This window comes from Synchiropus splendidus, chromosome 15, assembly GCF_027744825.2.
Source record: "Synchiropus splendidus isolate RoL2022-P1 chromosome 15, RoL_Sspl_1.0, whole genome shotgun sequence".
Taxonomy (NCBI): Eukaryota; Metazoa; Chordata; class Actinopteri; order Syngnathiformes; family Callionymidae; genus Synchiropus; species Synchiropus splendidus.
In genome coordinates, this window is record NC_071348.1 from 9,042,341 (window position 1) to 9,066,852 (window position 24,512).

Here is a 24,512-nt window from a genome sequence, read left to right on the forward strand (position 1 = left end):
ATCAGCACTCGTCACATACTTGCAGGCACTCGAAGCGTTTGTTTGTGGCTCTTAAGACTATAATTAGCAGTGTTGCGCTAATGCTCCACTAAATTGCTAAAGACTGAAAGCTGCCTTTGTCAAATATGACTGTGAGCTTTTGCTGCTAGACAGTCAGAAAGGAGTCGGAGCCAGTGCTGCTGGAGAGCTGTACACTGCGAAGACGTTTTTTTTGCTTCTGGTCATATTCAGCTGTGGAAGCGTGTTCATGGTAATTGCAAGAGCGCTGAGGAAAATGGTGAATGATTAGAGTGGTTTTCATTCCATTCTGGCAGCTAGTTGGTTTAAATAGAGCAAAGGAAGGACAGAAAAGGATGGAAATAAAAAAATATATATATACAGTAGATGATCTTTAATGTTTAACTAAGGTATAATTCACTGTTTAACATTAATAAAAATTATGCAGAGGATAGAAAAATACGTAAACAGTTAAGCAAGAATCAACAGCAGCTGTGCCGAGAGCAAGACTTTCCTCCCACCAGCAACCTCTAAGTGTTTCAGGGAAAACCCAGACCAACTTGTCCAGGGTCCTCCTCTCTGCTGGAGAACACCTCAGCAAGACGGAAGGAGGCTTCCTAAAAGGTTGCCTGAGCCACCTCATCTTTTCCACTTTGAGTCTCTCCTGGATGACTGAGCCCCACACCCCTATCTCTCTGTGGTGGGTTGATCTTTCTGTCAAGACCCTAAACTTGCAGCCGTCGGTGAGAGGACTGTCGGGGGGAAAATGGCTCAGATTTTTTAAATATGTAATTTTAAAACAGGGATTTAATATTTGAAAAATAAAGTTGGATGGTTTTACATAATGGTGATCTTAAAAAAAATGAAAATTCAACATTAAATTTGTACTTGTATTTATATCATTAAATCAAAATTAAATGGGGAAAAAAAATTAAAAAAAATAAAAAAGTAGGCAAGTGATTTTTATATTAGGGACATGACAGTAGTGGTTCAGTGCCTTTATTAAAGCGGTTTATCAGCCTGGGGCTTTCAAAAAGGCGTGAGATCAAGTTGTTCATTGCTCATTCAGGCCTTTTCTCCTGGGCTTTTATGTGCTTGCTGACAGGTTAGGTTGCATTATGCATTTTTCCAAGCGATGAAGATAAGACAAGAATGGAGGTGATAGCCAAGTCAGCAGACAAGAGCAGGAAAGGAGGACGAGTGGAGGAGAGTGAGACAGAGATCGAGAGGAGAGGCGGAGAGATAACTGCTGTGGAGAGCACAGGACGGCGAGAAAGAGGAGGTGAGAATGGAGACGAGTGACAGTCTGATGTAGTGACAGAGGAACAGGTAGAAAGAGACGACGACTGAAGACGCTGGTGGAGTGTAGCGGAGAGGAGGAGACCCAGGAGGTAAACTAATCACCGAGCACGCAATGCAATTTTCTGGCTCTGTGCCTCCAGTCCACCGTACTCACTCCCTTCCTCCCGCCGTGTCTCCGGGGCTCTTTTTACTATTCCGCTCACAAACACTGCCTCTTGCTTCTCTATCTATCGGGCCGTACCACTTCCAAGCCCCCCACTCCTCCTCCTCCTCTTCAGCACTGCCCGGTAATCCCCCATCCAGCCCCCCAAAATGGAATGAGCCACTCTGGCCAAACTGCTGCAGATGGAGGAAGGCAGCCGTGTGGTTCTACTTCAGGTGTTCTCTAGCGTGCGACGAGTGACGGCAAAGGATGCATGAGAAAAGAGATAAAACAGCATCCGTCAGTGTGCATCCCATTTCCCCCGGAGGTGCAACCATTTAGGAAGCGTTTGATCACGCTGCGGTAAAGATTTGAGAGTATGTTCAGTCGCTCTCAGGAGAGCGCCGGCGGTGGCTGCCTCGCTTATTTTGCAGCGCCTTCATGATGGTGATGGATGTTTCCACTCCAGACATGCAAATACAGGGGGCGGCTCCGTGTTACAGCGCACGTGCTGTCGCTCGCTAATGCACATGTGCTCCAGTGTATAGCTTGTATCTGCGCATTAATCGTCCTCTTTACACCGTAAGCCCGGGGGAACTCACCGAAGCTCCCACGCGCAGCAGTTTCAAACTTGCCCTATTTTCACAGGTGCATTTACAGATACATTCACAACCTGCTAATTCGACAGACAGCTTGTTGGGGATGCACGAGATGAAAGCCAGCCCGGCTCATTATTGACGTGCGGTGTACGCCTTCTCGTCCATTATCTCCTGCCACCGCTGAGACTCCAGAGGCCACAGTCGCTCGCTCTGTGTACACACTTCACAAGATGATGAGCAGGATTCATTTTTATCATCTCATCGACTCTTCCCTGGCATGGATCACATTTGTGCAAAATTATTCTTTCTTCTTGTACCTACTGTATAATGTATCTCACTGTTCCTCCCTTGAAGCTCTTCAGGGAAGGAATGGGTTGTATTTTCCTATGGCACAGAGCAAAATCATCCAACTTCCAACAAGAAACAAAGATTATTAATACAAATAACGCTAACCTGACTAACCGTTACTTGGGTTGTAGCTGAGACCTCCAGAGGCCCACTTATGCTTCCTTTTGGTACCAAATTGTACACACCCATTTCAAATAATGTTACCGTCACTGATCATGAGTTCTCTACATTGGTATTTTGCTGTTCACCAACATATCCACCAGGGGGAGCAGCCCAGCGTCAAAGGGTTATGACGACAAACTCCAAAACCGACATGCCAACTGTGGAAGAAGTCATGATAATGTACCTCTTGCACAAAAGACGAAACGGAGGCAGCGTTGTAGTAAGCGGTGGTCGGTGAGGCAGTTAAATATATCGGCACTATAGGATGAAGAATGTCCACCATTGTTATGTCTTCTTTCGCGTCTCATTCGAGCTGCGTAAAAGGTAGCAACTGCGACACTGCCCCCCAGTGGTACTGCTCCGTTTGGTCTGTATCCGTAAGCTTGTGCAGAAATATGGCGGAAATGAGGAGAAATGAGCCGTAAGCTTAGTCCAAGACAAAATGGGGAGGGATGAGACCAAGACTCTGAGGGAGCGAGACTGAGTCACCCAAGGCGGGGCACATATGGCACTATATAGTGACATCCAAATTGCAGTATAGAGAAGAGGGTCAAGGGAAGGGAAAAAGAACACTTCTGTATCAACATGCAATGCCGAATGCTGACTTTGACATCAACATAGGACTTGAGGATAGTCACTATTGGATGCCGTGCCAGTAAGAATGGCTTCTCCAAGACTGAGGAGGGGTGAGACTAAGTCCCAAGACTTTGGGTGGGCAAGACCGAGACCAGGACCAAGACTTGGTGTAGCTCCAGGACTCATTGGCTATTGGAGCATATTGGCGAGACTAAGATGTGAAGTGTTTTCATTTAGAATGTAATAAAAGGTTGCATTTTAACTTCAGAATTTCACACATTTGTGACTAAAAAAAAACACAGTCAATGGTCTTGACAAAATACCCAGAATAAAGGCATTGAATTCCGAGACTCGACTGAGACGTTGGATGTGCGAGAAAGACTGAGACGGATTCTTAACTTGCTGGATGGAGCCTTGTTTGTTTTGATCAGACTTTTTTCAGATCTCGGACTGTTAATCTTCGGCTTCTCATTATGTCTTCGTGCTACGTGCCCTGAGTCGGCCTGAGCAGAGTCAAAGTGTTTTTAATTCTGCTTTACAATCCCGTGGCTGGAATCAGCTGGTAATTAAGCCTGGCCTTTATTAGAGTTCTGCTGACCGACCGCCTTTGATTGCTGCTAATGTCCAGTTAATGTGATCAATAGTCTTTTGTGTGTGAAAGGCAAAGGAACATTAGTGCAGATCTCGACTCCTTATCTGGATCAGACTTTAGTTCATTATGGGCCAAGAATCCTGAATTATCTTGGAATTAGCGCGTTCTATCGTCTCCATCCATCACCTTGCTCATGGGACCTGCGTCTGCTCTGCCTCCTCGGTGCAGAACAGTGAGTGAAAGGGTCACCACCTTACTCCTCCTCCTCCTCTTGCTCTTGCAACATCGCCGTCTTGCAGTCTAATTGAAGCCGCCGTGCCACGTGATCGCAGCTGAGTGATTTGGGATACCTGAGGATGGTTGCCGGGGCAACAAATGAGCTGAGAGGAGGTCCGCGTGACACTCAGGGGCTTGATGTTTGCTCAGTCCACGGACTGCATCACATCCTGAAGCCTTTAAGATGAGCGAGAATAAAACACAATGCACAAATACAAGGTGAATACGCACTATAAGAAGCGTGACTTTTTTTTTATTGTTATAGTCTCCATCAATATACAACGGATGATGATAAGAACCCACATTTGAAGGTTGATGTTTGAAAAATAAATCCTGCTTAAATACTTTCCAGACAAACCATAGTAATGATGCACTACAGTTGAGCCTTCAGAGGTGCTGAGAAACATGGAGGCAGGAGCTGCCATCTCAGCTTCGCCTCCTTCAGATCGGATCATGTCAGCCCCATATCTATATATTAAGGTCGTGAGCAGCTCCCGCTGCGGGATTTGCCCAAATGGTCTGGTCAGAGATCCAGAGAGAAGTGTATCTGATTGGCCAGCAGGGACTCAGATCACATCTCAGGACCGTGTTCAGAATCCGGGCTGCTTTTCACTGCCGTGAGGAGGGTGGAGAGCGATCTGATGTTGGGTGAGATGCAAACTTCAAAAGCCGCCGGTTCCAACCTCAACCAATACAGGTGGAAAGACGTCATAATAAATGGTTCATTTAAATTGGGAAAGTGAAAACAAGCCCAGATGACAATATTGATGTTATAAAACAAAAGAAAGTAGAAATTCTTCTATGCAATTTATTTTTCAAATTTATTTCAGAACCAAAACATTACTACCATTTTGCAGAGCTTTTCAAATACTAAACAGAGGTGTCTTGGCAAAGTTAGTTTAAATATACAAAATGCGTGAGAGGTGAGGGACACCCTGGAAAGGTCACCAGTCCATCACAGTTGAACAGACAACCACTCACATTCACACCAATTCAGAGTCATCAGTCATGCTTTTGACTGTGGGAGGTAACCCGTGTTCTCAGAGGAGGCCAACAAAGAGACAAGAAACACACACTGAGAGTTCAGACCTCTTGATCTATTATTCGTGCCTCATCGATATTTGATTTAAAAACCAAACGTCTCAAAAGAAATATTAATATTTGACTAACGCTTCCAGTATTCCCTCAATGTTCTCCGTTTTCAGGGTCTGTTGTAAATGCCTCACATTTAGACACTGGTGTTGGGAGCATACAGGATTGAGTTCCCTAAATGCAATTTCGCTCTCAGTTACTGCTCCTCTGGGTGACTTTTTTCGCTTCTTCAACTGGTGAAAGCAGATTCAGTTACAAGTTCTATTTATTGTTTCAGACTGCGTAATAATAATATTTTCTCTTTATACCTGAGATCATATGTAACAGATACCTGAGCCTGGAGGGAGTGGATTGACCTAATAGGATTATCTGAAACGGCTTCCAAGAAATTGGAATTGAAGATTTTTCTCTTCTGCCTCTGGTAAAAATAAATAATACTATAGTCATTCTACACAAATTAAACTGGCAGTGCTTTCAGGTGTCGTCAGAGTGGCCACAAATTTGTGAGCAGCTTAATTAGAATCTGTTGAATTAAAAACATGAGAGATTAGAAAAGATGAGGGAAAATAGCAGATCTATTTTGACTCTCTGTCACAATGATGCTCATCTGGTTAGCGCTGTTTATAGCTAGCAAACTCCCAGCCTCCGTCCACATGACTGTGTTCTTTTAAATAGCTCAAATAAAGTCAGCAAAATTCCATCTGAGGCTGAACAGCGGTGAAGATATGGTTGAATCACAGTCTTGTCCTCGCTTATATAACCTTGCAGAGAAAGAGAAATAAGTGTTTTCCATCATTTTTCCATGAAGCATGTTGAGTTAAATCAGCTTTCGTAGCATTTCCCGAACAGACCGATGGAATATGTTGAGTGTGGTGACTCATGCTGGCTGACGTTTACACCACACACTCGTGCACAAACCCTGAGGACGCCAGCCCCCCATGTTCTGTCTGATCCACCTGTTGCAGCCATTCTTCACGCCGCTGCATTAGCCCTCATGATCCTCTTGCGAGTCATCTCATGAGTGTCGTCTCAACAGCCGGCCCACCCCTGCAACAGAGAGCGTTCCACTTGAGTCAGAGTCTTCTTACTACCTAGTGACATGAAGTGCATGGGTGGCGTGGTGACTCATCAGACGTTGACTATTTTGATGAAACAACAAGTGTGTGGCTCCATCTGTCTCACCTCAAATAATCCCATGTGTTTGAAATGTTGGATCAGATCCTTGCAGTGACTTCACAGATGGCCCATCTGCACTGTGAAGATGAGCGTTTGACACCTTGAGCATGTCATGGTTGACCAGGATGGGTGCTTGGGTTCATGCTACAGGTGCACAGATGAAGCTCATTCTCACTTTCCAAAACATTTTATACAAGAGCCACTCGACAAACAATGGTTTGAGTATTGGTTGTAACTACATTGTTATTACCTCCACCGTGATCGCTTACGAAAGAACGCAAAGGTGCATACATTTTGATGGTGTTCCAAATCCATAGCCAAAATACTCCATGTGTTCTAGCGAGAAGGTACCGCAACACCGCCGCCACCTGCTGTCTCCTTGAGGTCATCAATGATATTCCACATGCTAAATAAGGTATCAAATGATTCTGATAAATTTTGATAATAACATTGCATTCCCGCAGTGAGCAGTTCTGATTCTGTTGTGGGTGGAAATGATCCACTTGGTGGAGGATTTTCTAATTATATGTTCATTTATTAAACATGATTCAAGATTGGAAACAGTGGATTGAACTAAATGAAATTCCTCTAATTGTATGCTGACTTTCATTCGAAAAGAGGTGCCTGCTCTCATAAGTAATATAAACATGGGCAAACGCCATGCTCAATCCTTACGGAAAAGATTGATTTCTCCTTGTCTTCTATAGAAGGGAAATGACATGATTTCGCATGAATTGGTAGATATTCATGGGAAGTCAAACCCTTGAATCTGATTCCGGCAAGGATGAAAAGGAAAGTGTCCAAAAGGGTGGTGAGGCCAGCAATGTTGTATGGTTTGTAAACAGTGGCACTGAGGAAAAGACAGGAGGCAGAGCTGGAGGTAGCAGAGATGAAGATGCTGAGCTTGAATAGGATCAGGAAGCAGTAGATCAGGGGGACAGCACATGTGCTCAGGTGTTTAGGAGACAAAGTCAGAGAAGCTAGATGGAGATGGTTCGGACATGTACAGAGGCGAGAGAGAGCCAGTACATTGGTAGATGAAGATGTTGAGGTTGGAACTGCCAGACAGAAGGTGGAGAGGAAGGCCAAAGAGGAGATCGATGGAGGTGGTGAAGAGGACATGAGGTTTGTAGGTTTGAGAGAAGAGGAAGCAGAGGACAGGGTGACATGGAGGAAGATGATCCACTGTGGCCACCTCTGAAGGGAGAAGCCCAAAGAGAAAGAAGTGTTCTGTCTTACTGTAGCTAAGCTTCATTCCTCTCTTTTCCTAAGACATAGCTCCACCTCTCTAGCTTATTTTCCACTTGCTCCCTGCTCTCACCACAGATCCCAATGTCTTCTGCAAACATCATCGTCCGTCTTGTCTTCATCTGTCAACCTGTCCATCACCACTGCAAGCAAGAAGGGGCTCAGAGTTGAGCCATTTCTGACTAGTGGAATATCAACTGTGTTACACTGATGCGTGTGTGTTGCATTCATATGAGTTAGCTTACAGCTGCACATGTGTGTGGAGGCGCCTGGTGTCTCTCAGGTTTGCAGGAGAGGGGAATCTGTCCCGTGAAGCTCTGGATCTGCAGCTTCCAGTCAGCCATGTGTACACGGCCTAATGAGCCATGAGCGATGGCTACAATCTGGCCACAAATAATTCATGAGGTGCCCCGAAGAAGAGAAACGGAGCTAATAGTAAGGTGAAAGGGGGAGCTGAGCGCTTCAGTGAGAGGAACAGAGGGGATTCTTTCGAGAGTAAGGAGATAAAGCTGAAGAATCGGTGTAATACTGAGGATCACATGACCCTCACCTGCTCCCTGATCTGGTCGCTCCTGTTATTCTTCTTATCTTGAGCCACAGTGACGGTTCAGCTGACAGCATGCAAATTTTTAGTGAAGGTTTAAGTCCATTTGTCCCCAAAACACCTTGGTAATGTGAAATAACATTTTGAAAGAAAACTTTCCAAACTTCAGCTTTGAGGTGGTGATTACACAATCCTGTGTGTGATGGAGTGAGTTTGGATTTTTCTGACACCAGTGAAACCACAAGTTAAATAGTTTTCTCTTGAATCCATTTCTGCTGAAACCTAAGAAATACTCAAGGAAGAGAAAATGTGCAGCTGAACTGCGTTTAGACGCAGACATCACTGTCCACCAAACTGGAACTGGAATTGTGACCGGAATATACTACGAAAAAAGGGGGTCTCGGCACCCATGGACCAGCATCCATTTAGCTTCTTTAGTAGCTGTGGCGTTTCAAGGCGAAGGAACTACAGACGCCATTAGTGTTTCCAATGGTGGCGCTGCTGACCGCTGAGACGAATCCGAGGGAAATACAGACTAATGGATATTGGGGGGTTGGAAGCAAAAGGGCTTGTGCAGGTCTCCGTGGTATGTCATTAAAGAGGGAGGGGGGTTCGCTTGCTCTGTCTGACATTTACCAGTCCGACTGAAAATGTCACAGAATACCAGCCTGTACCTGCGGATATAAGGGTGTCTGGAACAGCCCTGAGTCTCACATAACTTATGTCGGTGCTCCCCTCTCTTCTCTTTGTCCACAGTCCTGAAAAAAAATCAAACAGCTCATGACCATGTTGAAGGAGAAGTTTGTCAGTGAGGAAGTAGCTAAGCAGTGTACAATATATCTGGATAGACAAGTGAATAGATGGATGACAGACAGGCAGACAGACAGACAGACAGAAGGATGAATAGACATGCAGATGGATGGCTGATAGACACCTAAATGGACAAACAGGTAGACAGGTATATGGCTGTTTGAAAGATAGACAGACAGACAGACAGGCAGAAGGACAGATGGACAGACAGACAGACAGATGGACAGACAAGTATATGGCTGCGTGAAAGGCAGACAGACAAACAGACAGTCCCCAACTGAGTTCCATCAACCTGTCTGGCCTGATCAGACTGGTGGACTCCTTAAATATCTTCTGGAAATTCTCCAGAAAACTGCTCAGTAAACACGATCTCATCAGAGGATAGACACCATTTGATGGAAGCAGAAACTCATGTCCTCTGGCCAGAGCCGGAACAAGAGTCTGAGCGAAAGAAACGAAGGACTGCAGTCAAAGACGCGTCTCCTGTGTTGAAATAGATTATGCAGCGGGGCCTTCATCATGAAACACGGACTGAACAATAGTGTGCTGACTGCCTGAGTGCTATCCTCACAGTGGGGGCCTGCTGGCCACAACCCTTTCACTGGCACTAAAAATAGCTCTGCATTAGCACTGGTCTTTTGTATAAACGCTCCAATATAAAAATACTGTATCTTTACCAGTGAATATTCAAAGAGACACATCATTTAATTACTTGTGAAACAACTAAAATAAGAAAGGGGACATGGAAACTTGGGGGGGGATTCTGTTGCACCGAGTTGTCGGCCATATTTCCTTCTTTTTCAGAATCACTTTTTCCGAGTATTTTGACAGAACTGAAGGTTGACTGGTGCTTGCGTTCTCTAAAAAGGTTAGAACGCTGTTACACTGAGAATATGTCGAGTCCAAATGACAACTGGAAATGTCAACTGTTACCAGCAAACACTTAAGAGTCAGCTTAAAGGTGGGAATTTTCAGGAGTGTCATTGCGTGACGTGTTAAACTCTCGCACCTCTGTCATGTGTGTCAATAGTGATACTTATCTTACATAACATTAAATGAAGTGGAATGGTTCCATGTGAGCAAACCAAGGACCAAGCATTGCGAATGGGGCGGAGCTAAACAAGTGCAACACATATTGCTGCTGCTCAAAATAAAAATGTCTGGTTTTATGGGAGGAAATGTCCTGTTGAAGTAGAACAGCATATGTCATATTAAAGGTCAGAGGTTGCTTCGTCCAAAAACCTACCCTCGAGAACAGGGGTGGCCAATCTGGTCTTCATAGGCCAGGGGTGGTGTGGATGACTCCGTATTGGTTAAACCGTCTGTGCTTGACTGGTCGGAACAAAGACCTGCCCACCCCGGCCCTTTGAGGAGCAGTTTGGACACCCCTGCTCTGGAACTGCTCAAAGTGCCCTTGGCCTTAAGCTTACGAGTTTTACTCTATGCCCACAGGTACATCCGCACCATGTATTTAGGCGTGCAGAGTCACCGGCAGAAGGAGAACCAGCGCCGCTTCTACTGGGCCATGATGTACGAGTATGCAGATGTCAACATGCTGCGAATGCTGGAGACTTTCCTGGAGAGCGCTCCCCAGCTGGTGCTGCAGCTCTGCATCATGATTCAGAGCAACAAGGTGGAGTCGCTCCAGTGTAAGCACTTCCCTGCTCTGCCATTGCATTTGCACTGCACTTGTCACCCACCTTTCCTCTCCTCCTTTTTCTGCGCAGGTATGTCGGCCCTATCCTCGCTGCTGTCCTTGGCCTGGGTGCTAGCCTCTTATCACAAACTCTTGCGGGACTCACGTGATGACAAGAAGAGCATGAGTTACCGAGGTGCTCTCCTTCACCTGCTCTGGCGCCTCTTCACTATCTCCTCCAGGGTGCTTTCCTTCGCCCTCTTTGCCTCGGTGTTCCACATCTACTTTGGCATTTTCGTGATGCTTCACTGGTCCGCCATGGCCTTCTGGGTGATCCATAGTGGCACCGACTTCTGCATGTCCAAGTGGGAGGAGGTCCTTTTTAATATGGTAGTAGGGGTGGTCTACGTCTTCTGCTGGTTTAATGTACAAGAAGGACGGACGCGCTACCGAATGGTGGCCTATTACATACTGGTGTTTTTGGAGAACGCCATACTCAGCTCCCTTTGGTATGCGTACCGGGATCATGCCACCACTGACGCCTACGCCTCTTTAGCCCTCTGTGGCGTCTTCCTGTGCTTTGCCTCAGGGGTAGCCTGCATGGTTCTATACTATGGGGTTCTACACCCAATGGGCCCTCGACTAAGGGTGCTTGCAAGCTCTTGCTGTGCTGAGCTGCTGTGGGGTCTTCCCTTACCTCCAGAAGCGGAGCCCATGGCTCCAACACCGGGCCCACGCGCTACCCAAGCCACGCCTACACGAGCTGTGGCAGGGGAACAAGTGGAGTCGGATGAAACAGCCACAGACACCTGCCTTCCTGTTTTTCAGGTGAGAACCACAGAGCCTGTGGACGCAACCGGAAGACCCATCAGACCCGAGGGGCCTCTCATTAGAATAGATATGCCCAGAAAACGCTACCCCGCCTGGGACGCGCATTTTGTGGATCGGCGTCTGCGTAGGACCATAAATGTCCTGCAATACATCAGCCCCAATGCGGTGGGCATCAGGTACAGGGACGGCCCACTCCTGTTCGAACTCCTTCAATATGAATCCTCCTTCTAACAGCAAATCCACGTATGCATCTCCTTTCTCAAGACACCGCCTCTTTGTACTGACGTCTCCCGCTCCTCACCTCAACAGTCTCTCAATTCCTCTGCTGGAGATCTATTTGATACAGTTATGATTTATTTTTAGAGGAAAATATCATTACAAGAGAAGATTATAAAGCTTAAGTATCTAGTGTGACATAGAAATATCTCATGTGGGCCCTCTGATAGATGAGGGCTCTGTATGAGTGTAGATATAATATGAATGTTTCATTATGAAATGCATTTTGCCGTGTTGGTAATTCAACCTGTGAATACTTGTGAAGGGCATGATTCGTCCTGACGGGGGGATCGGGGGCAAAGCCTGGTGGGAATGATGGAGGAGAGTCTCAGAGGCGCAGGTCTTTGCACATCTCTCACTCTACTGCCATTTATATTAGAGACTCCATCCAGATGTGTGATTGATCATGTTTACCAAAACCATCGCTTTTCTACTCACGTGGCCACAATACAGACTCCTTAGTCTAAACGCATTTATTTTATCATATCATTTATCATCATGTGTGGAAGACAAAACCCACTGACCTTCAATCGGTTCTGCCGATTCACAGAGTCGCTCAGTGCAGACTGCCCCCCAGCGGAGATCCACGGTATGTCAACCATTGCTACAACCCTGACGCTACAGCACAAGACAGAGATCAGAACGATGAATGTAACGCAAATGAGCACAACTTTTGTTACGGATTGGACAGAAGAGAAACATTGTTCTAACATTCCAAAGACATTTTGAAGATTGTAGGTGTTGAAAACTGCGCACACATTTTTGTAGTGCAAAGACCTTCAACAGATCCTCCAGCATTCCCTTCCTTAATCTTAAAAAAAATATCACTTGTGTTTGCATATTTACAAATGTGTTTACCTATCGATCAAAGAAAAAGCATCTGCTATATTGTACATTTATACACTTTGGCTATATTTTGAGAAACAAGGTGTCATTTCTGAAAAGCACTCGACATCCACCAAGGGAACTAGAGTTGCAACATTCCCGTGGTCATCATGCGACACTGCTTTGTTAATAAGACGACTAAATATAATAGATCATGACTTCATTTTATCCTGTGTTCAAGGCCATAATTTATATTTGATGACATGGCTGGGAATAAGGTTTGCTAGCTTGTTTTGCTTAACACGTCTCAGTTATGAATACAAAATGTGGTACATGTGGTCAAATTATAAGTACCTATTATATGACTGTGCAAAGATATATTAAGATTATTAAAGTGTGAGCAAAGGAGTGCATAAAAGATGGGAAATGACCATCAAACTCAACTCCATGATGACCAACTGCTGCTAGAATGTGATGCTTAAGGTGACCTGACCAACTCAAGACTGCAAAATCAAATTCAAGCGTTCTGTAAAAACATAACTACAAAAATATACTTGCACTTTTTCCATACATCCCAATCTCATTCAATGCGTCCATCTAAATCTCTACACTTTATCTTTTTTTTTATTAAATTTACACCAAAGTTGAAATTGGAATTAAGCTGCTGTGCGTTTTGGCTGAGCTTATTTGTTATGGAAAAGTGTTTTCTTGTGTTACATACAGAATCAGAGTTAAAAGATGATTTAGTGGCCAAAACAAAACAGCTCCCATGAGTTTCCAGCTGCAGATGTACAGAAACGTTGATATTTGTTGCAGTGTTCTCTGATGTGATCGCTGTAGCCAATTCTATATATGTAAAAGCTATTCTGTGTGCTACGTCATGGTCATGCCAAAGAACGCACACTCGCATAAGTACATGAGCACATGTTGCAGTGCCAAGTCAGTGAAATAAATATTGTAACAAGCGCAGTAGTGAATATGAAAAATGTATTCCCCGAGGGAAATAAAACCTCGAGTGGAAGGTCCGTTCTTTATGACCACATTTGCTTTTACCACGGTGAACATGAAACCTTTTGTTCGAACAAACCTTGCATTTCAAACTCATCATCAGTGTTTGGCAGGGACTCAAAGGGGGTCACCAAAAGACCTCCACGGATCCCCTCGCGACACAGGTGCCTGCTAGCATGGTCCTGTAAAAGCGAAGGCGAGAGGGGCAATAAAGCCAGGGTTGGAGAGGAGAGCGAGTTCTGATGGTGCTAATGGGCCTGAATGATGTGAGATCATGTTTTCATGCCACTGCTGGAAGCACGTGTCCTCAGCCCTTACCTTTCTCTCTGCTCCATCCTCGGTTGCTGCTCTGCCCTCTTTAGCCATCACCATGGTGCTGAGACTTGGCGTGTTCCCCTAAAACTTCTTGACACAAAAAAACTCAATGCTGAAAATAAAAATGGAGATCCTGACATGAGAACATGCAATGAGGTGCTACCACCTAGTGTAGGTCTTGAGACTGGTCTTGGGTTGGAGTTAGATGTCAGACAGTCTAGGTTACATTCAATTCTTATTTGGTCTGTCTCGGAAGAATGACACGGGACTATACATGAAGACCGGCTGAGACCACTTTGAACTGAAGACGCTCTCTTTAATATATTGTTTTTAATCACATTATTTCTCAAGTAAAGCAATAGCAACTTGCCTTTAGTTCCTACAAATTAAAACACAAAACACGGAACAGTCTCTATCACTCAACCACTGCATGACCACATTACATGAGATCTTACTTCCCTGAAGTCATGACTTTGTGTAAGGGTTAGTGCTAACCACTTTGTTGATGTTCTACACCCTTCCTTGTTGCACAGCTGGCACCATTTCTGCACGCATATTGGTTCATATTCTCCATCTTTTATTAAATAAAACAAGGTAGAAAAACCTTTGAGGGACAGATCCTGGTCGTCCCACCTATTCAAATGGCATGGCCCAGTCAACCAGCAGACAAAGTTCCCAAGCTTGTTTAGACCCAAATACCATGCAATAGAAACCATCATTGCTGCACAAAAATGCAGGTTATGAAGGAGAGAGAGGCTTTATATATCTTGAGGGTGAACACTAACCCTCGCCCTGCCCTGACCAATCAGAGAGCAGGAAAATACTGAGGCCATTGGGAATTTGTAAACACAATTTCATTGAACAAATATTGGAAAGCAGGTTGAAAATCTAGGTCAGTAGTTTTGCTTGCAGAGAAGGGCCCCACTCTGGCAAATGTTTTACATGAGGACATGAGAGAGAGGTCTTCACCTGGTCTCAGCCTGGTCTTCCAAAGTGTGCGATAATGATTACCACACTAAGAAAAAAACAACAGCTTCAAAAGTCAGGAGGGGACATCCCTGAGGTTATGTTGAATACTGTCGAGTCAGCACAAGTCAATACTCTTGTAACGTATGCAAAAATCTCATCGTCATCTACCTTAGTATTCTGAGCACTTTCTCGTCCTTCTAGTGAATAAAGAGCCATGTCAATAGTCGATTTGATTTGACTGAGGTTAGTGAAGCCGCCAACACAGGAGTTCCTCAGGACCAACGAACCACCAAACCAGCTGACTCAGGGGTGTCTCAATGCAGTTCTCATTCCCAGGCATGTCCTCGAGGGTCTTCATTTTAAGAGAGCATTTCTGTCAGGCTACTAAATTATGGTTTGCAGTTCAGTTCACGGTGCAACTTCTCAAAAGCCTCTGACCTTTACGGACACATGCTCCAATCAGGTACAACTACACTGTGACTCATTCACGTTGCGTGTATGTGTGTGTGGAAGTTGGAATCCGAGAGCGTCAAAAACTTAAAAAAAACTGAGCTGCTGTATCCAAGTGGTGCTTATTGTCAGAGATAATTTCAGCTCGTACATTCATGTCTTCTGGTTTATTTCATCTATTACAGTGGTCTAAGTGTGATACGGCTCATGCTGAGCTGTAGCATACATGTATTTATTTATTTCTTCCTAACAGTTGGATGCAAGAAACCCCCGAATATTGTAAGGTGAAGCTGAAACTAAACATATGGAGGTAATTTATCACTCCTATTCGACTGAATATTAATGTGTGTGCGTGTGTTACATATGATTTGTTTTGAAGGTTTGATAATCTGACAGGCGGAACAGCCTGGTTTTCGACTGTATATAAGGACATCATATGACTATGCTATGAGCTGCCCAGCTACTTGTCTGAGATCAAAACAAGATTAAAATACGTTCAGGCATTCATCGGCGCGTTATTCAGCTGTAATGGCTTGTCAGTTCACGGGAGCGTGTAAAGCACATGCCTGCGTGTGCAGTTATGATTCTGACATCGATATGTTGCAGAATGAATGAGGGAGGCAGCGGTGTGTCCGTGTGCTGAGCGTGACGATAAATCACAGGCCCCTCTCACTCTCTACTCTTGAAGGGAGATAATTGAAGCTAATGTCACTTACAAATGTAACTGACAGTGCAGTGACTGCAACATTGGTTGAGGGGAGTTTCCAACTCCAATCTCATTGTAGAATTGAGTGTGAAAAAGATTGATTCATTTGTCTCAATCTGTTTGCTTATTATAGTGTAATAATGCCTACCACCATTTAAGTATTATTGGTGTTATTATTATTGACATATTTATCGACGTATTATATCTCACTTTCCCAGCATCAATCTATAGGGTTATGTACGTCCTGTTTCTGCAGATTATATATGAAGTACACAGTTTTCCTTATTTTGGAAATCTGCCACATCTCACTTCTGTAAGAAGCTAAAATCTGACTGAGCTCTTCACCTGTTTTTCGGCTGGACTCATTCAGATGTGTGAGATTCAGAGACACCATGACTCAGACAAGCCTCTGTGGGCAACTATTTTTTAGATTATTATGAAAAACACAAGGCCAAATCAGGTCATTATTTTATCATTTAGAGACTTAAAAACATCTTTAGATTAAGAGATAATCTAAAGTACATAAAAACAACATCATCTCCAAAGTTTTTGATGTCATAACCTGTTCGACAAGCAGTTTTATAATGAGAGAATATCTTAGACTGATCTGAAAAACTGATACAGATGGAAAGGAATTTGATGAAAGGCACAAAAGTGATGCCAACTGGTGCTTAAGTCATGTATTTTTGCCTCAAAACACAGGAATGTTTTATGATAAAATTAGCTTCCAGATCACATTCTGTTTCCATTTTTATTTCATGTTAAAGGAGTGTCATTAAATGTGCATTTCATTCACCCCACGATGTGTTTTCGCCCCTTGAGTTGCTGAGTTCCCTCAGTGACTCTCACCTATGAATTCAAAGAGAATGATGGCCTTATATACAGTCAGGAGTTGAAGCAGCCAGCTTCTTTTGTGGTAATAAAGTATTAAACGCCACTTAAAAAGTGAGTCCTTCAATGGTTAGTTTGCTTTTGGTGTGACACAAGTGTGAATGCCTGCGTCAGTGCCAAGTTGTGTTCTCTGTTGACAATACATCTGTCAGTCATCATGTAAAACTGCCTGCATCTTTCATGTGAAATACTTTGAATTTTCTACATGCCGCTGTTACATCACAATCGCTATCAGTTAAAATACCTTTCAAAATCAGACGGACCCACACAGAAGTGATGTAACAGCTCTCAGCTGCATGGTAGTCATCTCAGCTTGCAGCGTTGTGCATTATGATTTGATAAAACGGTGCATTTACTACTTTTAACCTGCTAACTTTCTGATTTCTTGTTGATTACGTGGTGCTAAATAAACCCATGCAAAAGGTGCTATCACTCGTGGACTTATGAGTTCACTTATCTGTTTATTTAGGCTTTTTTTTTTGTTGCTTTCAACACAGACATACTTGCAGTTCTAAATGCTTGAACCCGCCAAGTCGACCCAGGACCGTTTACAACAGAACTTAATGGTGCCATTTGGATTTGTTGGTCCACTGAAAAACCAATATTAACTCTCTCCAATAGAAATTCAATGTTCATTCAGTCTTTTTTATTTCCTTTTTGATTAAATAATGGCATATGATATTTGATCTTCTAATAGAAGTTGGGTGAATACAATAGAAAGTGATTGTTGTGTTGTTTAAAAAACAGAAAAAAAAGAGTCATTTAAATGTCCTTAATCTGTGTGTGATTATTTTCATTGTTCCTGTATAATTGACTGTAATATTTTGTTGAGAATTGAAGCAATGATGGTTGTCAAATGATTTTTTTATTAATGAAATGTATTGGAAATATTGCTTTGTTTCTAATCCAGTTGTGTTAGCCTGTTGATGTATTCGTCTTTCAGGATACTCCCAATGCTATATGATTTACCAAGGGTATCCCAAACGTTGGCACATTGTCAGTCAGCAAATTTGCTACAGTCTGTAGCTTTTTTATATAAGTATATACCGATACTGTATGTTGTGACTGCGAACTTATAAGGAATGGTTTATTTGTTGTTGTTAAGTATAACATGTAAGTAAATGGATTTAATGGAATCCCCGGTCTGAAAAAAAGAAGAAGAAAAAAAAAACTGATGTCCAGTAATGTACCTTGACCCTAACTTTGGGAACAATATGAATATTATGAATATCATATGGTGCTAAAAAAGTTCTTTTTTTTTAAATGTATGTTTGGTTTTTAGATCAAAAGAGAATATTATGCTGAAAATGTAATGTTAAGCCTTACTGTAGATTCATATATCAGACTGTTCATCCCAGAAGAGACAAATAAATATAGTATTTCAAAGTGAAGTACTTTGTGAGTGGGTTTTCTTACAGGGTTGTGAAAACATTCTGTTTCTGGTTTTAATTCACATTGTTGGGGAAACAAAAAAGGAGTTTAAAAGAGTCAATAAACTAAGACTAAGAGAAATAAAATAAATTATATATATATATATATATATATATATATATATATATATATATATATATATATATATATATATATATATATATATATATATAATTTATTTTTATTTTTATTTTTTAATAGGGAAGTACACAATTTAAGAAGAAGACATATATTATACTTAAAGGAAGCTCGTATTTTTTACCTGCTCTCGCAAAGCATGCTGGTCGATAATCTTACGCCCAAAATGGCGGCACAGTTGAAAAGTTTTGACTGTTTTACCACAGTTGTTTTTTCTAATATAGACGGTTTTATCATTTAAAGTACAACAACATTCGTTTCGACTTCATGGCGAGTCGGTTTGTCTGTAATTGTTGCGGTTCCGCTCAAAATGAGGACAAGAATGTGTGGCCATTCCCTGAAGTTACTGTCACTTTACCAAGGCTAGGCTAGCGTGCTAACATCTTTCGCCTAAAGTAGGGAGTTATGCTTTGCCTTTTTTGGTTCGACACCGCCCGAGGACGATGAAGGAGAATATCCGTATGTAGCTATGGAGGAGGATGTGAAAAAAGTGAAACGGGTAAGTCTAGACGTGAACTGACTCGCTGTCAACAAGTTGTTGACTTAGCATGCTACGTTTCGCCTGTCAAAGTAGAGTAGCTATTAGCATTGCAAAGATAACAATGTGGTCAACCATGCTGTCTTGCGTCTACTATAGCAGCAAATCATAATCTGACAAGCAAATGGTGCTTGCACGAAACCCAAAGAAGAATAGAAACAGCCAATTGTTTGTGTAGTTCATGCATTAAGACCGGCCAGAGTCTCATCCAGGATCGCCGATGTCGCCTTTACTAGTGTGTATACTCTGTAAGTTTCTGACCATTCACTTTATTAGAGTTAGTTAGATTTTTGTTTATTGCTGGGCCCGTGAGCGAGGACATTGACACTATACATACACAATTGTGATTTGTTTTCCATAACTGGGTGTGCAGTATGCAGTAATTACGTTTGCAGTTGTCACTATTTATCATAGTGAAACCAGCTGTGATCTCAACTGCAAATATTACGAGGCTTCGCTTCTGGCACTGACTATCCATACTGCTCACCAGTAAGACTGTTTTCCCTCAAACGAAGTGCCTCTATCAAAGTTCATTCTTTTCCATTTAATGTATAGTTATTTGTACATGTCATCTTGTACATTCAATACAGAGATTGAAAAAAAAAATCAACTTCCCGAATGTTGCTGTTAAAGCTATTCCTGAAGTTCCTGAAAGATTTGTAATCGTGTCCTGCTTATGTAGGTATCTTTCTTACTGTTAGATCGAGAGATGATTGTGTTTTACAGTATATAAGGAAGGTTACAAAGCTCAGTCTTTGTGTTCTTTTGAAGTTGGTCCAGGGCTTAGTGTCAGTGTAGTTGACATGAACTGTCAGAGTGAGCAGTAATCAGTGTCAGTTATGTTCTGTCCAGTCTCTATGTCTTTCTCTATTTCGTTCTCGCTTGCTCTCTTTCTTTGCATTTGTCTATTGAACAAATCCTCATGATGTATTCCTGCCGATAAAATAGTCATGCATAATTACTATTGTATAATTCAGGAAATTATAATAATACAGAGTTAATCCCAGTTTTATTCAAATATATTTTTTGTTGTTGTTAAATTTTTGTAATTTCCTTGCACTTACAGTGTTTTACTGTCAAATAACGTGTGAATTTTCGCTTGTATTTCACGATGAAACCTTATGTAGTTCCTGTATGAACCACTTGGTGGTGCGATTAATCCATGAAAAGAGATTTCTCTGCATTCTTGAATTAAAACTTTCACCCATGGTGAGGGCCCAATACAGCACAAGTCAAAGTCACATGACATGACATGAGGTAAAAATAAAATAAAGACTAAGATGTGTCCCTCAAAATAGATTTGTTGCTAATTATACTTTATTTTGGTCAGGTTTGCAGATTGTGCAATATGTGGTCTGTGGTTTTGCGAGGTGCCACTTCACTAAAACCATGTTTCCTGCTGTGTCTCTTCAAATCAGATGTTGATGTGCAAAATTGTTGCTAAACATTTTAAAAAGCAATTTAAGTTGCTTGTGCTCATAGTGTTAGTCAAAGCACTTTGACAGGAAGTCGCTCTTCTGCAAAGGAACGACTTGGTGAAATGCTAGTATAACAATTATCAGTCATTCCTGTCATCCATCACACACTCTTTACTTCCTCGGTTAAATGCTAACTTGGTATTTGTTGGGTTAAAATTGTCACCTCTGGATTGGTCCTGGGTGGATGGCTTCAGTAGTTCCCTTGTAAACGCGTTATTTTTGTTCATGACAGCCTGGTTTGCCTCGCATCACTGCAGTCAGCACATCTCACATTTCTCCTGCAAGCCATGCATTGTTAATGTACTAGTTTTTTGTGAGCTAGATACGTCTGTGCAGCTGCTGTGACCCTGAAGCAGGTAAATCAAAACCATATTGAGCATTTGTGCGTTTGCTTTGTTTGCAATGGAGTATGCAGAAGCACAAGTGCGCGTGTCATCACAGGAAGTTGTGGCGGCCCTTTTTTCCGGTCCACACTTCGTTGTGCAGAGACAGACAATCCCCTTCACGGCTGGAAGTCTCACGCAGGCGACATGCAGAGTGTGTCTCAGTTGGCAGCTGTCACTGTGTGCGAGTGGAGACAGCAGGTATTGAGTGTAGAGCGCATGAAAGAAACGGATACAAGTGGGCTCATGGAGACGGAGGTAGGCCTGATGTTTTCGTTGGATTAAGATAGTTGGTTCTGTCAATTGTTGCTGTAGCTTGTTGAAAATGGAACTACCTTTAAAATGCAATGGAAAGAAATTGTTAGATCAACAACGTTTACAAGATTTTTGCATACATTGTACTACTGAAGGACAAAACCGTTTCTTTATTTTTCTTTTTTTTTGGCAGAAGTGAAACTGGCAACACCTTTCGAAGTTGATTCTCTCAACTTGCATTTCTGGGTTTCACATTTTTTGGTTTTGTTGTGAAATAATAGTTATTACAGTTGCAGTTAAGTGGTTTGTTGTTTTATTTGTGTTTTAGAGTTCAGGTTAACTATGGAGCTCAGTGATCAGAAACATCTCTATACAGGTCTCCACACTATGTTTTATCAGAAGTGCCTGAAGTAGTTACAACCGTACACAGTAATACCCAGGGTGGTTCCTGTCTTCAGAATAATGTTGTTGGAGCCCCAAATATAACAGCACCCCTCTGTGCATCCGTGCAACAGCCTGGCATCGTGTCTCCGTTCAAGAGAGTCTTCCTGAAAGGAGAGAAGGGTCGGGACAAGAAGGCTCAGGAGAAAGCCACCGAGCGCAGAGCCCTCCACACCTTCTCGCTCTCTCAACCTGACCACCGCATCGACCCTGAGATCCTGCTCAACGACTACATTGAGAAGGAAGTCAAAGTAAGTTACAATAGCTCCTGTGGTTTATTTCAACACGTATTTTATTGAAGTTTGTTCTTTGCCCACCAGTATTTGGGTCAGCTGACGTCAGTCCCTGGATACTTGAACCCCTCGAGCAGGACAGAGCTGTTGCAACTCATTGACAATGCACGGGTCAGAAAAGAAGCACACTTTACTGTTGTTATTGTTAATAAAGATTATAATAATAAAGTATATAATAAATATATATTGAATATAATATATATTAATGTGAGTTGTGATGCGCAGAAGTCCCATCAGCTGGCGGGCCAGCTGACCTCGGAGCAGGACGCAGTGGTGAGTTTGTCAGCCTATAACATCAAGCTGGTGAGGAGAGATGGAGAGGACATCATCCTCCGAGTGCCCATCCACGACATCGCTGCTGTTTCTTACATCAGGGATGATTCACTGCACCTGGTCGTCATCAAGACAGGTGTGTTTCTGACTCATTATAATCACAAGTATAATGTACATATTTGATACAGGATGTTTTTAAAACAGAAAAAAATGTTTCATTTTTCACCTGCAAGGATTTTTCATCTGCTGTTCATATATTGTTGTAAACCATTAAGCCATAAGTCAGTTTTGTCTGTGATTCACAGCTCAGGACTCGGGTGGTTCTCCTTGTCCCAGCTCATGTCCAGACCTCAACAAGTCTCAGACCTTAAGCTCGCTGACTGAGAGCGGAGCGGTGCTGGTGGAGGTCTGCTGCTTGCTCGTGCTGGCCGTCAATAATAAGGTGTGAGCTCTGGGGTGTTTTGAAAGCAACCTTTCCCTCATTTTGTTTCCCTTTACCATTGTTGGTTTGTCTGAAGAAAATGAACAAATATCATTTTTTGAGCCCCTGTATATGCGCATGACTGTCAACTGTGTGTTTCAGGCAGCAGCAGAAGAGTTGTGTCTGCTGCTCAGTCAGGTCTTCCAGATCGTTTACACCGAGTCCACCATCGACTTTCTCGACCGGGCAATATTTGATGGCGCCACCACTCCCACCAGACACCCGTCTCTGTACAGCGGTGAGTCACAGAACCCACTGAGAGACGGCATAACCTTAAACCTCTGCATGTTATAGATGACTCGTCCAGCAAAGTGGACGCTAAAGAGGCCTTTGAGGGCGAAGGAAACGCCTTGTAAGAACCTCTCACTTCTTCCTGAAGTTTATTTGATGCAGTCCATGAAACCCACCCCCCTCCTCAGCTCTTTCCAGGAGGCAGACGGCAGCTCTGCTTCAGTTTCGAACCCAGCCTCCCCTCAGATGAAGACGGCCAGTGAAGGAGAGCTCAGTACCACAGCAGCCGAGCTGCTCCAAGACTACATGACCACGGTGAGATTACCTTGTCTTGAGGTGAACCAAGTGAACGTCTTTGTGAAAAACTTCTTTCTCTCTTTTAGCTTCGAACTAAACTGTCCTCTCAGGAGATCCAGCAGTTTGCCACTTTGCTCCACGAGTATCGTAATGGTTCCTCCATCCATGAGTTCTGCATCAACCTGCGGCAGCTGTATGGAGACAGCAGGAAGTTCCTTCTGCTCGGTACGACTCAAAAAACAATTTTGAAACATCATCGTGTCTAATATTTCAAAATACTCGCAGGTCTGCGACCCTTCATACCGGAGAAGGACAGCCAGCATTTCGAGAACTTCCTGGAGACCATCGGAGTCAAAGACGGCCGCGGCATCATCACAGATAGCTTCGGTCGCTACCGTCGCACCGCCAGCTCCGCCTCGGACTCCACCACCAACGGCAACGGAGCGGCCGGCGGCAGCAACGACAGCACCGCCTCCGACGAGGGCCAGGAGGCGTCGGAGGGGGACGAGTGGGACCGCATGATCACGGACATCAGCAATGATATCGAGGCCCTGGGCTGCAGCATGGACCAGGAGGGGCCTCCACCCTGAGCTCCAGGATCTAGGTTCTTCTCTGCACCGGTGCTTCGGATTTTTTCTTCAAAATGTCAGGAGGATGTTCCATTTTTAGGTCCCTGGTTTATCAGCAGTGCAAAGGATTAAGCGACCAAGTACATGAAGTGAAGTTTGCCTGTATAATGTTTTATATTCCTGTATTGGAAACGATGTTTCACCAGATTAAACGTACTTCATTTTAGTTCTTCTTTAAGGAGCATCAAGGCTCCGTTGGATAACTGAACACTGCATCCAACACTGACCAATTTCCAAGAGTGGCCTCCAAAAAAAAAACACTAATTCTAGAACCTGCCACAGTTTTAATTTGGTATTTTAACCGTCTAATTTGTTACATTTTATTATTTAAGATAGAATTGCAGTGAGGTCATTCGGACGGCAGGTGGCAGTTGCGCGCTGAAACTGGCTTTCGCTCCACGTAAGGCGAGAGCGAGCACCGTTGCTCCTGCGTCATACGATCTTTAAATGGTTCGGATCGCCGCAGAAATGAAACTGTTATCAGAGACGCCAGTGGTCAGGCCGCCTTCTTGGCAGAGACACAGTGAGCGCAGTGAGGAAATGATCCGATCGTTCGTCAGTCTGATGGACAAGCGACGCAACAAATGTCACTCCGTGTATTGGCATAGTGGCCCGCGACCTATGCGGCGCCACCGCTGTTGATAAACGAGGCCACTAAAGTGTAATGACTCATGACTGACTCACCCATCGGAGGAGTTCGACACCTTTGCTATATATTGTTCTGCTTTGTTTGGACTCTTATGGGCAGTATCTGCCGCTGCTGTCAGGAACTTCTCACACGCTTTCTGTAATCACAAACGCAGCTGTTATTTTTTTTATTATTTACTTTCCGCCGGCCTGATTTTATGAGCTAATATATTTATTGATCTCATT

General features: G+C 43.3%; 2 protein-coding genes across 3 annotated transcripts in view; both read left to right on the top strand.

Moving 5' to 3' along the window:
- The window catches only part of xkr6b (XK, Kell blood group complex subunit-related family, member 6b), a 48,284-nt gene extending 30,146 nt beyond the window's left edge, over window positions 1-18,138 (top strand). Inside the window, exons 2-3 of the mRNA XM_053887845.1 lie at window positions 10,317-10,513; window positions 10,592-18,138. Of these exons, the coding sequence (XP_053743820.1) occupies window positions 10,317-10,513; window positions 10,592-11,562 (1,168 nt within the window). The 3' untranslated portion in view covers window positions 11,563-18,138. The remainder of the gene's footprint in view (window positions 1-10,316; window positions 10,514-10,591) is intronic.
- Window positions 18,139-18,500: 362 nt separating this feature from the next.
- ccm2 (CCM2 scaffold protein) lies at window positions 18,501-23,805 on the top strand. Of its 2 annotated transcripts, none has more exons than XM_053887872.1 (10): window positions 18,501-18,839; window positions 21,510-21,686; window positions 21,756-21,839; window positions 21,954-22,137; window positions 22,307-22,443; window positions 22,585-22,720; window positions 22,777-22,834; window positions 22,902-23,028; window positions 23,097-23,235; window positions 23,296-23,805. In XM_053887872.1, the coding sequence occupies exons 1-10, from the start codon at window positions 18,810-18,812 to the stop codon at window positions 23,598-23,600; spliced, it is 1,377 nt and encodes a 458-aa protein (XP_053743847.1). In that variant the 5' UTR covers window positions 18,501-18,809; the 3' UTR covers window positions 23,601-23,805. The 2 variants fall into 2 exon arrangements, with proteins under 2 accessions (XP_053743847.1, XP_053743846.1); XM_053887871.1 differs by lacking the exon at window positions 18,501-18,839 and adding an exon at window positions 19,999-20,997.
- Window positions 23,806-24,512: the final 707 nt, after the last annotated feature.